The sequence below is a fragment of the Patella vulgata genome, chromosome 2 (assembly GCF_932274485.2).
Source record: "Patella vulgata chromosome 2, xgPatVulg1.2, whole genome shotgun sequence".
Taxonomy (NCBI): domain Eukaryota; kingdom Metazoa; phylum Mollusca; class Gastropoda; family Patellidae; genus Patella; species Patella vulgata.
Genome location: NC_065880.2, coordinates 56,363,281 through 56,379,612, shown reverse-complemented (window position 1 = coordinate 56,379,612; position 16,332 = coordinate 56,363,281). Strand labels below are relative to the sequence as shown.

General features: G+C 34.6%; 1 protein-coding gene across 1 annotated transcript in view; it reads left to right on the top strand.

Moving 5' to 3' along the window:
- LOC126811157 (tubby-related protein 4) overlaps nucleotides 1-16,332 on the top strand; it is a 321,131-nt gene that overhangs the window by 193,027 nt on the left and 111,772 nt on the right. Inside the window, exon 9 of the mRNA XM_050536678.2 lies at nucleotides 7,538-7,766. Coding sequence (XP_050392635.1) covers nucleotides 7,538-7,766 — 229 coding nt within the window. The remainder of the gene's footprint in view (nucleotides 1-7,537; nucleotides 7,767-16,332) is intronic.

Sequence of the window (16,332 nt, the reverse complement as noted above, 5' to 3'; positions counted from 1 at the left end):
TATTCATGGAATGTTAGAGATGTGAGATATAAATCTGTCTTGCGTTTAGAAGAGAGTAAGAGGTCATGTTAAAGTAGCTATAAGTCTCTAACTCAATATCATCCAAAACCTTTGACAATGAAAATACGAATTATTTGTCAATTTTAATCAACATTGGTGTTGTGATCTTACCGGAAAAAGATGGGTTTCTGATATCCAATATTTAAGACAAAATAAACATTTTAGGATTGGTACACGAATCGTGTACCATAATACGTTTTAGCGCAATTTGTAACAAGCGACTCGAAGAACGAGGTTAGACATATTTCACAAGTCATGTCAAACGGTGACCCCATATTCTTATCTGGAGAACATGCGCAATAAATACTATCAGTGTAGACTGGAATAACCAGACTCTAGAGATTGCCATTGGATTGAGACTTCCAGCGTATTTCGCCAAACATAACTGCTTTGAAATTAGAGTAAAAACGGAAACGATTGAATGCAAATCAGTTATTTACATTCATACGTTGCGACCCATTTGTGTCAATTTGTAGGTCCCAAATATTAGAGTTTTAGCTCCTTTAAGATAGAATTATCTTGCTTGTTCTGTTGAGTATTTTATGCTCTCTAATGAATATTAAATGTAAAGACAGCCTATAGTTGAGAAGAACTTGAAGTCCAGGTCACTCTAACCTCAACATAAAATTCTCTAGAGTTGGCATTTAAGTGAAAAATTTCAATATTTCTATCTCTATCTCCTTTTGCAAATAGTAATGCGTATGACCAAGTGTTAAAACAAGTCTGAAATGTTTTCAAAGGATTATGATTATTCCATTTGATTTCAGTACTGGCTTCATTTGGCATTTAAATTGTCCCTAGCTAGTATTCCCCTAATGATCTCCTTTCACAGACATTTATGGGATTTTATCCAAATCATTTTAAGTAGTTCCCGGGATAAAAAGAGTAAAGAGATCAAAGCATTTTTAACAGCTTCAAAAACATTACATGCTAAAAAAACAACTTTATCAAGTCTAGACGGTTGGTCATCAAATATCAATCTTAACTACAAATATTATTTTGACTTCAGATTTTTTTATATTTATGATCACCTCATATTTCATAGAAAGAACCTATGTGATAGCTGATCAATCAAGATTAAAACTAAGAGGATTAATTTTAAATAAAATATCTGTGATTTAGCTGTAGTTGTATAGCTGTAGTTGTATTGATTAGGCTTCGAAAAGAAAACAAGAATTCAAATTGACTTTTATTGATTGTCAGATTGTGAAATAGGTCACAAGTTCAGCGAAAGAAAGGCGAATATTATGTCAGTAAAACGATTGCATTATCTTGTGTATTGTTGTAAACTTACTGGCGTTAACTTCAAATTGTCGTATATCGATTGTAATTATTACGGTTGTTTTTTTTTCTACTGCCTGTTATTCTGACTACATACATGAATAACTCTAATCTGGATTGAAATAAGAGTCTGAATGGCATACTAAAATAAAAAGATAATCTAAAAATTAATTTATTTAAAATTATTTTCTTTGTATACTCTGGCACTACTTAATCGTTAAACATGGAAGATGTGTTCTTACAAATGTATAAAAATATCTTGTAATTTGTAACAACAGTATGTTTTTTTTATGACTGTTTACTAAGACAATTTTGATTCAACAAAATCTGATCTGATATTTTGTCCTTTTGAATTTGAATTCCTAATTATCTGATGATATTTAAATACGAAAGTACAACAGAAATGAGAAAGGGTTTAATGAGGACTATTGATAGAAAGGTCTGTCTGATGCAGGATACTTGCCACTACTGCTAAGTGATCATATGAATACAGGTTTTCTTTCTTAACTTTATTTTTGTCCCCCCCTGTCCGTCCATCTGTCTGTCTGTCCGTCACACTTTTTGGGACACAATAACTCTCTTTCTAATTGAGCTAGAATGTTCAAACTTGGTGTATGTGTTTATTAGGTCAATGCCTTGATGGAGTTCAAAGATGAGCATTTTTTGCTTAGGATAAGCAGAGATAAGCAATTTGATTGGTTGATGCTTTGGGACACAATAACTTTAGTTCTAATTAAGTGAGAGTGATGAAACTTGGTGTATAGTTTCATTACATCATTACCTTGACTAAATTCGATAATTAGCATTTTCTGCTCAGGGTAAGCAGAGCGATAAGCAATTTGAATGGCCGAGACTTTGGAACAGAATTACTCTCCTTCTAATTGAGCTAGAATGTTCAAACTTGGTGTAGGTGTTTATTAGGTGAATGCCTTGATGGAGTTTGATGATAAATATTGTCTGCTTACGGTAAGCAGAGATAAGCAATCTGATTGGTTGATGCTTTAGGGCCAATAACTTTGGTTTTAATTAAACATACATTATTGAAAAGCTAAATCTGCCTATTGCAAGTCTTAATTTAGGCTTCAGATGTTATAGAAATTATAAATTAGATCTTTATTTAAACAACAAACCCAAAATCAACTCTGTAGACCCACGGATGGCTCGGCTACAGCTCGGATTTAAATAGGATTTCACTTATTGATTAAATCAAATATGGCGCAACCTGATGAGAATACGTCAATTAGATCGAGGTTAAATGATAGAGTGTATTTAGCGAGGCCGCTGTAGAGCATTTCCGCATGCCATTGAAAACTTTACTTGATAATCGAGATATGTAGGTGGAGTTAACGCCTGTCAATCAAACGATCGGCCATGGTTAAGGCACATTTCACTACCATTTCTAGTCAAATATTACAACGATGATAACTATGTTCAGAACAAAGTAATTTGACTGAAATTTTCAATATATTCTTCTTTCATCATCTACTTTTGAACTGTTATAGCAAGAATGGCCAACTCTCTATAAAAATCTCCCATAATGTATCTTTAAGTGAGAGTGATGAAAGTGAGTATAGATTCATTATATCATTACCTTGACTAAGTTTGATGATGAGAATTTTCTGCTTAGGCTAAGGATTGATAAGCATTTTGATTTGTCAAGACCAGGGCTCACACTGGCTTTCAATTTTTTTCCCCCAAAATGGATGATAATTTTTATATAAAATAAAATGTTCATATTTTTTCCGCCAACTGGAACATTTTATCTGCCAAAAATGAGTGATAAAAAAAGACAAGACATAACAATTTTACGACTCAACTAGGATTATTATCAAACAATTACCGATAGATACAATACAATATACAACAACTTTAAAAATCTGTCTTTACATAATAGATTAATAAGATCAGATTTTATTTTTGGTGACTTTAGTCTATTTGAACACCGTACTGTACAATATATTTTCTGTATTTACACGTCAAATCTCATCCAAGGGTTGCCAATTTTCTATAAATTTATGTGTTGCGTGCACAGTGGGCCTATTGTTATTTTCAGGTACCGGAAAGTTATCAAAATCTGAATCCCTGATAGAATGGTATAAATTTCAATAATATTTGTTAAGGGATGCTTGAAATATATCCGTCATTAAAATATATCACAGTGGTGATAATATAATTTGAAATAATGATATCTGATCTGTATGCTTGTATTTTTTACATGCCGTATATGAAGCCACTGTAAACGAATTCAATTATCAAAATATTTAATTCTCTTACCAATTTTTTTAAGACGAAACGAAACATCAAATAATCACCGCTTGAATTAATCATTAGGAGTAAATAATGACTTGAGATAAGGTTTTGTCACATGCCACTATGCCCACTTTTCTAATAAAAACAAGTTTAACTCAGGCGAGGAACAATAGAGGGATTAAAAAGTGTTAATGAGGGAACAATAGAGAGATTAACAAGGGATTAATTAGTGTGGTCAGTACCTAGCACATATCTCCTGATATATGAACTACAGTTCACCTGCATTTGCAGAAGTAAACTGGAAGTGACTAAATATTCAGTCTTATGATTGACGAGATGAACTCACTCTAATCGTTAAATTGATGAATTTTATGATAACATGATTACACTTGAATATAATATGAATAATGTTCAGCATACATTACACTGTCTTTATAAGGACACACAGAAGTCATTCTGCCATATTTCATCATGGCAAATGTTCAAGTAGACATCCAGTACATCCCAAATTCTCCGGGAGGAGAAAACTTAGTCTATGGAGGATATAAATTCTGTGTGAAGAATAGGAAGGAAGAACGGGTATACTGGACATGTTGTATACGAGGTTGTCCAGCAACCCTGAACACCCATCATGGCCTCATCACCAAATATTCCAGAAACGACAGCCATGCTGCTAACCCACACAAGGTGGCAGTTGACAAATTTCTTGCTGCCATGAAAACCAAGGTGCAAGAGGAAACCAAACCAGTCTTTGCCATTTATCAAGAGGAAGTATCAGGTATGTATTTATCTAAATGCATTTAGAATTCATTTGTAAATCTGTAATCTTGAGTGTTAAAGCATAATGAACATTTTTATACGCCCACATTTTCATGTGGACGTATATTGTCGTCGCCCCTGTCCGTCCGGATGTCCGTCCGTCCACAATTTGTTTGTGGACTCTCTACAGGTCACAATTCTTGTCCGATTTTGACGAAACTTGAAATATATGTTTATCCCCAAAAGATCTCGGCTGCTTTCGATATTGGCATGTATCGGATCGAAACTTCATTGATTATGGCCCCTGTTTGTACGAAAAATCACGTTTTTAGCTTGTGGACCCTATAGAGGTCACAATTTTTATCCGATTTTGTTGAAACTTGACATGTAAGTTTATAACCCAAAGATCTCAGTTCCTTTCGATAATCGTGCATATCGGACTGATTGTACGAAAAATCGCATTTTTATCTTGTGGACCCTATAGAGGTCATAATTTTTATCTGATTTAAAAAAACGTATTATTATATCACCGTTACACCCTAAGGAAGGTTGATTTCGAATTTCGTGAAAATCGGACCAAAATTGCCAGACAAAATGGCCGTCGTTTGTACGCGAATAGTGTAAAAATATGGTAAATCAAGGTTGTGGAACTTGTATGGGTCACAATTTTAATTCGATTTTGTTGAAACTTGACATGTAAGTTTATAACCCAAAGATCTCAGTTCCTTTCGATATTCGTGCATATTGGACCGTAACTTCCTGAATTATGGCCCCTGATTGTACGAAAAATTGCGTTTTTAGCTTGTGGACCCTATAGAGGTCATAATTTTTATCTGATTTAAAAAACTGTATTATTATATCAGCAGAGTTCGAATTTCGTGAAAATCGGACCAAAATTGCCGGACAAAATGGCCGCCGTTTCTACGCGAAGTGTAAAAATATGGTAAATCAAGGCTGTGGACCCTGTATGGGTCACAATTTTAATTCGATTTTGATGAAACTTGAAATGCATGTTTATAACCTAAAGATCTTGGTTCCTTTCGATATTGTCGCATATCGGATAGTAACTTCCTGAATTATGGCCCCTGATTATACAAAAAATCGCGTTTTTAGCTTGTGGACCTTGTATAGGTCATAATTTTTATCCGATTTAAAAAAACGTATTATTATATCACTGTTACACCCTAAGGAAGGTTAAGTTTGTATTTGGGGAAAATCGGACCAAAATTGCCAGACAAAATGGCCGCCGTTTGTACACGAATAGTGTAAAAATAGGGTATATGTCAAGGTTGTGGACCCTGTATGGGTCACAATTTTAATTCGATTTTGATGAAACTTGAAATGCATGTTTATAACCTATAGATCTTGGTTCCGTTCGATATTGTCACATATCGGATCGTAACTTCATGAATTATGGTCCCTGATTATACGAAAAATCGCCTCTTTTAGCTTGTGGTCCCTCTGAAGGTCACAGTTATTATCTGATTTTAAAAATCGTTTGAATATATCACCGTAACACCACACCATAATAAAGATTGAGTTCAAATTTCCTGAAAATCAAACCAAAACTGCCGGAAAAAGTGGCCGCCGCTTGTACGCGAAAGGTGTAAAAATATGGTATATCAAGGTTGTGGACCCTGTAGAGGTTACAATTTTAATCAGATTTTGATGAAACTTGAAATGCATGTTTATAACCCAAAGATCTTGGTTCCTTTCGATATTTGCGCATATCGAATTGTAACTTCATGAATTATGGCCCTTGATTGTAGGAAAAATCACTTTCTTTTTAGCTTGTTCTCTATCCATCTCTCAAAAATGTGGGCGTATCCTGCCTGGCAGCCGCTGGTTTTCTAAACAAATCAATCGAGCGTCTTATCGAGTATTAATAAATATTTTTTTCTTTTTTCTTTTTTTGTGTACAGCCCTTCGATCTGACCCTGACTGAACTGAGATGATTAGTGAGGTACCAACACTCTACAGTTGCAGTTCTTTCCTGTATAGAGCCCTAGCAAAGATCCTTCCAGCACTTCCTCAGACCCACAACGACATCCAGCTTCCAGACTCCTACACCAAGACCACATCCGGAGAATGAGGAAGCGTACTCTGAGGTCACCATACTACAGTTGGGTGCCAACGGCAAATTACGGCCTAAGAGAAGGAAGTACCAGCAACGTGAAACCCGACTTCAAACCCTGAAAACTGATCTTCAAAGCGGTATAAAGACCTTATTTGAATATGCCGATTGCGTAGCCCATTTAACTGCTTTGTAAATGACATGAATGATTTTTGATTTTTTACTGTTTATGTTTTACTATTATGATATTTTTTTTGATTGTTTATGTTTTACTATTAGAATTATAATTTTAACCAATTCATATTTATCTTGTTGTAACTATTATTATAGGTATGTTATATTTTTATTGAATTGTAAAATGTGATGTATGATATATCAAACAGAAAAATAAAAATAAAACTTTATACAGTAATATCTATATTTTTTTTCCTTCCAAGTGCCCACTATCAACTAATCCTAATCTGCTTAATATACTAATCCGCTTAATACACTAATCCAATTAAGAATTAATTGGACTTAATCCCTTATTTTTCAAAAGTGGGCATAGTGGGGGCACACCTAAGGTTTAATATATATCATTGGCAATAATCATCAATCAACTAATCATTAATCCAAAACAACTGATTAGTATTACTCATTTGCTTGATCCGGATTATCAGCCAGTTGATTAATTTATAGTATCCCGCCATGTGATTGACACTCAATAATGGTTAATCCAGGATAAATACGCTTAGAATTTTAAGATATTTTTCCGCCAGTTCTCGAGCCCTGGTCAAGACTTTGGAACATAACAACTCTGCTTTAATTGAGGTAGAATGTTTAAACTTGATGTTGATGTTCATTAGGTAAATGTCTTGACTGAGTTCAATGATTAACATTTTAAGCTAAAACTAAACAGAGCTAAGCAATGTTATTGGTAGATGCTTTGGGGCCAGTTAACTTTGATTCTATCTGATAGAGAGTGATGAAACTTGGTGTATAGTTGATAATCAGTTTGATTGCTTGATACTTTTGAAAAAAATTAATGTGTGATTAATTAATATGTGTCATCTATTTATTTTGGAATTTCGGCGGGGGACATCAGCCTCACTGTTGGCTTGTTTTTTTTTAAAGAGTTACATTCCAGATCCGTTTAAATTACGTGAGTTTGTCAGCACAACACCACCTGGTAATGAAAGATTGTTTTGCACTATGATCAGACATGGAGATGAAACATCAGGCGGACATTATACACTGTATCTGGAATATCTGGGTGGATTAGTGCCACTATTAAAAGGAAAACGTGCAAGTAAACTTCGACCTGATTTTGTCATCTATGATCCTAAAATCAGAACTACTAAAGGTAAAAATATACTATAGCTCTACATGAAAGCATAAAACACAAATAATTTACTAAATTATTCACAACATGGCTTTAAAGGGACAAAATGTGGACATATATTGTTGTCGGCCCTGTCCATCCAGACGTCCGTCCGTCCACGATTTGTTTGTGGAAACTCTACAGGTCATAATTCTTATCCGATTTTGACGAAACTTGAAATATAGGTTTATCTCCAAAAGATCTTGGTTCTTTTTGATATTGGCATGTATCGAATCGAAACGTCATGCATTATGGCCCCTGATTATACGAAAATCATGCTTGTAGCTTGAGGAGACTTTAGTGATCACAATTTTTTTCTGATTTTGATGAAACTTGAACTGCATGTTTTTATAACCCAAAAATCTTGGTTCCTTTTGATATTACGCATATCGGATTGTAACTTCCTGAATTATGGCCCCTGATTGTATGAAAAATCGCGTTTTTAGCTTGTCATCCCTCTAGAGGTCACAATTATTATCTGATTTAAAAAACCGTTTGAACATATCACCCTAATGATGGCCACCCCTCATATGCAAATACAGTAAAACTTGTATTTAGCAAGCACCCAAGGGAAATTTAAAAATGTTTGCTTAATGGAGGTGCTCTTTGACTAGAGGTATCCAATATTGCCCCAACCCCTACCACAAAAAATAAAGATATAGATTGCATATATTTTTTTATTCATGTAGTATAACAATACATGTACTTTTTATCTAGTTGTGAATTCAAAGTAGTCGCGTATACATGTTTGTTTAGTAATACTGGATCTCTGGCCCACCAATATTTCTTTTACTTTCATCATAGCGTCTAAAAGTTCTTTTACCTTCATTTGATAACTGTATCACTTTGACACGTTCTTCAAGTGTCAAAACTTTTCGAGTAGGTGTACGAGGTCACAATTTTTATCCAATTTTGTTGAAACTTGAAATATAAGTTAATAACCCAAAGATCTCAGTTCCTTTCAATATTCGGGCATATCAGATTGTAACTTACTGAATTATGGCCCCTGATTGTACGAAAAATAGGCGTTTTTGGCTCGTGGACCCTATAGAGGTCATAATTTTTATCTGATTTAAAAAATCGTTTTAGTATATCACCCTAAGGATGGTTGAGTTCGAATTTCGTGTAAATCGGCCCAAAACTGACAGACAAAATGGCTGTCCCTCGTTCTCAAATAGTGTAGAAATATGCTATATCAAGGTTGTGGACCCTCTAGAGGTCACAATTTTCTTCTGATTTTGATGAAACTTGAAATGTAAGTTTATAACCCAAAGATCTCGATTCCTTTCGATATTCGCACATATCGGACATCCCTGTTCTTAAGGGATGAAGGAAGGGTCGTGGGTCTTCTTAAGCAGTGTTTTTTATGATATCTGATTTTGGTCGACGTATGCACAAAAGTTGATCGTTGTACGCAAAAGTCGAATTAAATCGTCATTTTGTTCTTATCCGGGATGGAAGGGGATTTCGCGTTCTTAAGTTAGTGTTATGTTCTAGCGGATCAATAGTGAAACTTTTAACGAAAAAATTAACGTTGTACGCAAAAGTCGAATTAACCCCTCTATCAGGGGGGTAAAGGGGGTGTTCTTAAGGGAGGAAGGAAGGGTCGGGGGTCTTCTTAAGCAGTGTTTTTGGCGACATCTGAAGTTGGTTGACTTATGCACGAAAAATGATTGTTGTACGCAAAAGTTGAATTAAACTCGAAAATTCGAAGTTTTGTCGGATCCCCAACCCCTACGGGAAGGGGAGCCGCAACTTAAGAATCAAGGTTCAGAGTATCGGACATCACTGCCCACTCATTTAACATAGTAGACATTTTGTACGCGATTTTCGAAACAACCTAGCTCCCTAACTAACAGTTTTTACGCCCACATTATGGATGCTCTAGAGGCTAAAGTTAATATCCGATTGACTTTAAATTTATACTAAGGATGTAAACGGTTACTCGGTTAACCGGTTACGGTTCGGTTCGGCAAGCTGACCGGTTCGATACACCCTTGACCGTTATTCGTACTATATAAAAATGTCAGTGTATATCAACTAGTAAATACGGCAGCATTAACCCACACTCTCTTGTTCATATTACACGTTGATACAAAACTTTCCCCGTATTCACCGCTTGAAAACGTAGTAGAAAAATTAGGCCGTGAACAAAGTATCTTTTGTCCCTCTCGCACGTGGCCAAATGGTATAATCTGTTAGTCGTTGCATTGGCTCGACAGGGTCACGTGTTCAGCCACGTGTGGTAAACATAAGAATTTTATAGTATTCGTAGTATTTTAAAAACACGCTTTTAATACGGCATTATTTATAAACATAGAATTTAGAAAATGGCTACCACAAAAGACGAAAATCGTTTATCAGTTTGGAAATATTTTAAATTAGAAGACTGTAAGAAGAAGATGAAATGCACGTTATGTGGAACGCTATTGGCATATTCTGGCGGTACGTCAACCATGAGGAATCATTTGAAAAATATCCACAAATCAGTAAATATCAGTACTAATAATATTACGGATGGCGATAAGATTAATATTTCGACACAGCCTAGCATTTCGTGTTTCACCAGTAAAAAACTCTTACCTGTAAGAACTAATTATATAAATAAAAAGCTTGCATTGATGTGTGCTAGGGATGTACGGCCCGTTAGTATTGTAGAAGGTGTAGGTTTCTGAGAGTATTCGACTGCCCTAAATCCAGATTATCCAATGCCATGCAGGGCTACAATAAGTAAACATACCGAATCTATAAATGAAGAAACCAAGAAAAAGTTATCAAAGATTTGATAAATGAATTTAATATCAAAAGCGTCATTTCATTAGTCACTGATAATGCCGCTAATATGAAGGTGGCGGCAAGAGAATCTGGTCTCGCCCACACTGGGTGTTTCGCTCACCTTATGCAGTTAGCAATTACTGATGGGTTAAAGCTTCAAGCTATTGCGAGAGTCATAGGGGCGGCCCGGAAACTAGGTAGCCATTTTAATCATTCCGTTTTAGCCACAGAGGTGTTACGCAAGGCCCAAGGTGATCACCCTCTTAAACTAATTCAGGACGTTTCCACACGCTGGAATTCGACATATATGATGTTAGAGCGACTTCTAAAATCAAGGATTCACGTGTATTCTGTAATTTTTGACGACAAAAATATGAGATCGTATTGCCCTTGATTTAAAGGACTCGTTTTGGAAATTAATTGAGGATTTGGTACTGGTATTGGAGCCACTATCCGACGCCACGGAGAACTTGGCGACAGAAAAAGTGTAGCACTATCGTCGTTGCGACATTGTTTTTAAATTTATAGACAAGGAATAGAGAAATAAGATGCCTTTATATTTTATTAATTAATATCTTTGGCAAGTTAGTAATTTCAAACATAATCACATATATAGTGTGCACTAAATTAACTTAGTCTGTAATTGACATATTGTTACATAAAAAGAGCTCTTAAACCAAAACAGGTTTCAATAATTTACCACCAGAATTACACATGAGTGGAATTATTCTAATTGCATCATTTGACTTATCGTTAATTACACAAGTTCAGGGCCATGATCACACTTGATTGTGAGTGATATTCATATACCTTTAAAAAGAAACCGTGGAACCCTGTAAGACATACTTCCATTAGATTCCAGAGAGGGATCATCTGAGTTCTTAGACAGCCGCGAGGCTGGCTAGGGTAGAGAAATGGTTTTAGCTAGTATTGTTATCTATTATGCTTGTATACCTGTATTCAGCTATATATATATGAAATGTAGAAGCAAACTGTTGCATTGTTATTCCTGGTAAGACAAACGTCTTAAGAAACTGTAAGAAGTAAATACACAACGTGCAGCAGAAGTAAAGACAGCTAAAGACAAATTCTAGACGATCACAAGGCTACAGAAATATGTAGTAAGAAAAGATGCATGGGTTTATGTAGGATGTGGTGACCGGTTTTCTCGCCCGCTATCCACGTCTGACAAAAGACCTATGGTGCTACATATTCGATTTGGTGCCGTAACGCAGTTTCGACCTTTAGGGTAAGAAGTCACTTTAGAAGACGAATACATATTTGAAGACGTTAAGAAGAAAACCTGTACAATCCAGCAACAGAAAAATTCGGGTGGAAAACAGAAATCTGGTAAAGATATTCGAAAAATTGGGTAAATACATTTTGTTTGGTAAATTAAATGTGTTAAATTTGTTTACAGATCAAATAATATTAATTTAAAGTTAAAATCTGATTAGAAACTAAATATTTGAAATTTAACTATATAGAGAATAAAATATAATCATTCATAAGTTGAGATTGATAGGTTTATTAAACAATATAATTTCATGAGTTAGGTATGTATATTATCGGGTTAACATGACCTGTAGTAAATTTGTAGTAAAATTAAAGTTAAAGAGAAAGTTTAGGGAGTAGGTTTTAAAAAAAATGTTTTGATATAACTAAGGAATAATAAGGAAACGGAATAGGGAATAAAATAAGGAACTAATGTTGTCTCCGGATCGCAGTGGGAAGACGGCAGATCTAGGGATGATGTTTGTGAGTGATTAACTCAAGTTTCCTAGTTGGCCGTGTTTTCTACTGTGATTCGTTAATTTGTGTTTTTGTGTCGTTTGTATGTGTGGTTAATTAGCTATATAATGCTAATATAATTTTGAGGCTCTAGTCCAAAGTCTCAAGATTTCAGTTTTAGTCGTAGTTTAACTTTTGACTAAAAGGTTGAATTGCTATTATTCGTGTTTTTGTGTCGTCCACGTGGTTAAATAAGTAGAGTAGTGTAATTTTGAAGCTCTAGTCCAAGGTTTCAAAAGTAATTTAACTTTTGAATAAAAAAGTTAATAAAAAATCCCATATGGTTAATCTAGGGATGTTGGTTATAGTTTTCCTGGGGGAAAACTAAAATTAAAGGCTCGTTAAATTGTGAGATTATCGCAAAGTCATTAATACGAGTTTAATAGGAGGTTAAAGTAAGAATGCAACACTTTTTAGAAAAATGTAGGTATACGGTAAATTTTGTCCGTATATAATTTTATGTAATTAAATTTTTGCATAGAAACGTAATAGTAACGTTTAATATATACTGCTAATTGCTTTAAGCTGTCGACACGAGATGATTAGAATGTGTCATTTGACATTAGGTCGGATTATTATAAACAATAGGTTCTAACACTGTGTTAAATTTGACGTGTGTAAAAGTCACGTTATGCGTTAATATATAGGATATAGTAAACTATGTGTGTTATTAAAAGTTAGGTATGTTTTAACTGTCATGTTTATAAAATGTAGAATGGTGTTTGGGGGGAATGGGTGCGCAACCATTTCCTTCAACAAAATTCTATTTTAGATGTTGTTTATATAACTATAGATTAATGTTCGGGTGAACGAAACTGCAGTCGTTCACTTGGGACATAGTTCGAGATAAATTTAATAAAATGGGGTTTGGCGTACTTCTGTAGGATAAAATGGAATGTCATTCATATACTGGCCATATTTGATTGACATTCTCGATAATGTTATGTCACACTAGTGTTGGAATAGGCAAAGGCCCTGCTTGTTTTAGACATTCAGTGGTGTACGATAACAATATAGTTGTTTTGGTTGACATGTAAAAAAGGAAATAGTAGTCAAAACGAAGTACAAAATTGTAAATGATTAGGTCAAAAAGGTCACATTACTGACTGAGAAATATAAAATAACAATGTAGGAATTCTAAAACAGAAACGGAAATTATAAAACATAAACGTAATTATAAAATTGTCCATTACTGATCGAATTAGGTCAAGAGGTCAAAGTTAGTTTGAAGTTTTATAATTAAAGGGACACATCAAAGTTTATTAATACTTAAATAAAGTTAATTTTAATTAAGAGTATTATTTGCTAATAAATTTTCGGAATAATATGTTAATAATAATGTTAGACTAATATCAAAATAAAGTTTTAAAAAAAATAGGAATAGTTATAGTTCTTGGTCTGATGGCAATGACATGTCTGATTGACGGATAAAATTGTACGAACCAATCATACTTAGAAGAAAAAAAGAAAGTTTCAACTTGATACTATGGTAGCTGAAACAGACCAATACAATTCCAAGAAGAAGAAATGGTTTACCAGTTTACCAAATTGACATTTCCTGAGACAGAATTTAAAGTGAAACCTGAACTTTATAAATATTACGTGATGTGTTATAGTGTTTTGAAATTAGGACACTTGAAGATTTAAAAAAGACAATTTGTGTTTTCTGTGTTTAGGCTTAGTGAATTTTCATAGGATTTTACAGTGATGAACTTTTTTGGAGAACTTTTGCATACAACTTTTGATTTTTGATTGTTTGTGTTTTTCTTTCATAGCTTGGTTTTATAGTATAGTAATCATTTATATTTGCCTGATGCGTGAATAATTAGTTAGAATATCTATATTTTATATATATTCTTAAAGGGGGAAGAATTGTAGCACTATCGTCGTTGCGACATTGTTTTTAAATTTATAGACAAGGAATAGAGAAATAAGATGCCTTTATATTTCATTAATTAATATCTTTGGCAAGTTAGTAATTTCAAACATATTCACATATATAGTGTGCACTAAATCAACTTAGTCTGTAATTGACATATTGTTACATAAAAAGAGCTCTTAAACCAAAACAGGTGTCAATAATTTACCACCAGAATTACACGTGAGTGGAATTATTCTAATTGCATCATTTGACTTAAAGTAACCAATCATATCGTTAATTACACAAGTTCAGGGCCATGATCACACTTGATTGTGAGTTATATTCATATACCTTTAAAAAGAAACCGTGGAACCCTGTAAGACAGACTTCCATTAGATTCCAGAGAGGGACCATCTGAGTTCTTAGACAGCCGCGAGGCTGGCTAGGGTAGAGAAATGGGTTTAGCTAGTATTGTTATCTATTATGCTTGTATACCTGTATTCAGCTATATATATATAAAATGTAGAAGCAAACTGTTGCATTGTTATTCCTGGTAAGACAAACGTCTTAAGAAACTGTAAGAAGTACATACACAACGTGAAGCAGAAGTAAAGACAGCTAGAGACAAATTCTAGATGATCACAAGGCTACAGAAATATGTAGTAAGAAAAGATGCATGGGTTTATGTAGGATGTGGTGACCGGTTTCCTCGTCCGCTCTCCACGTCAGACAAAGGACCTATGGTGCTACAAAAGCACCCTCATTTAGTGGTGTACATGTTTTGTTGGCTGGTCTTTTTAAATGCGATTTACCTGGTCTCGATTGTGACTCAAATCTCGTATTAGAGCTAAAAAGTGTCATTAGAAATGGCCTTGTCAAACGACTGGACGTTAATACGGATGGACTTCCCAATGATATTGGCCGAATTTCACCTTTAATGCTCTCGACAGCTCTGGATCCACGGTACAAATCTCTGAGATTTTTATCAGAAAACCAGAGAACTTTGATTTGGGACAAAATTCAGCTACTGTTAACTGAACTAAATAATAAATCCGACAATACTACTACCGCTGACTCCCAATTAAATAATGCAGTGAATGATGATCTCCTACCACCGGTGGCGAAAAAGAGTCGAGTTTTTGATTATTTGACGGGCGATATAGGCCCTTCCTCTTCTTGTGGCGTTGACCATGTAGCATCAGAACTTAAAGAATTTAAATATGCCTTAGTGCGCATTTCTGAGCCTTTAGAGTGGTGGCACCTGAATGAATCAAATTTCCCCAATATAGCCAAGTTCGCATACAAGTATTTATCAATTCCCGCAACATTCGTCCCTAGCGAACGTACGTTTAGTGCCGCAGGCAGAACCATGACTAAGCACCAATCTAATTTGTTACTAGAGAATGTGGACAAATTGTTATTTTTGAATAAAAATCACAAATTTTGACTGTTAAAATAAAGTTAGGACTATACTACACATACATACAGACAAAACGTGAACATGAAATCTAGACGATCATCTTATTCATTAACAGGCCTATAATTTGTAATTTGTTTGTTTTGTTTGAGCTTTGAGTTTCATCTGGTGGGCGGTGGCCATAACTAATCGTTTTATGAAACATTTCATAAAATGTTGTTTTCGTGTTACGACTTAAATAAATTTATCTTGGTTACCGTATTTCACTTTGTATTTTCAACTATGATTTTTGTGGAAAGTACGCAGGTGATTTATTTTTTTGTTTATATTCAAAGATTCATGACAAGCAAGTCTACCATGCTCCCTCTGTCAGTATAAAAATAGTTTCGATTTGGTGTGATTGTTTATTAAATTATATCGATTATGTTTAAATTAGAGTACATGCCCGGCATTATTAATTTTTATACGCCCACATTGAAATGTGGTCGTATATTGTCGTCGCCCCCGTCCGTCCGTCGGTCCGGCGTCCACAATTGCTTGTGGACGCTCTAGAGGCTAAAGTTAATATCCGATTGACTTTAAATTTACATACAGTGTTTAAGGCCATGAGACGAAAAAGCCTATTGATTTTCAGCGATTTTCGATAATTGCTGCCAGAGTTATGGCCCTTGATCACTTCAAAAAATCTTGTGGACGCTCTAGAG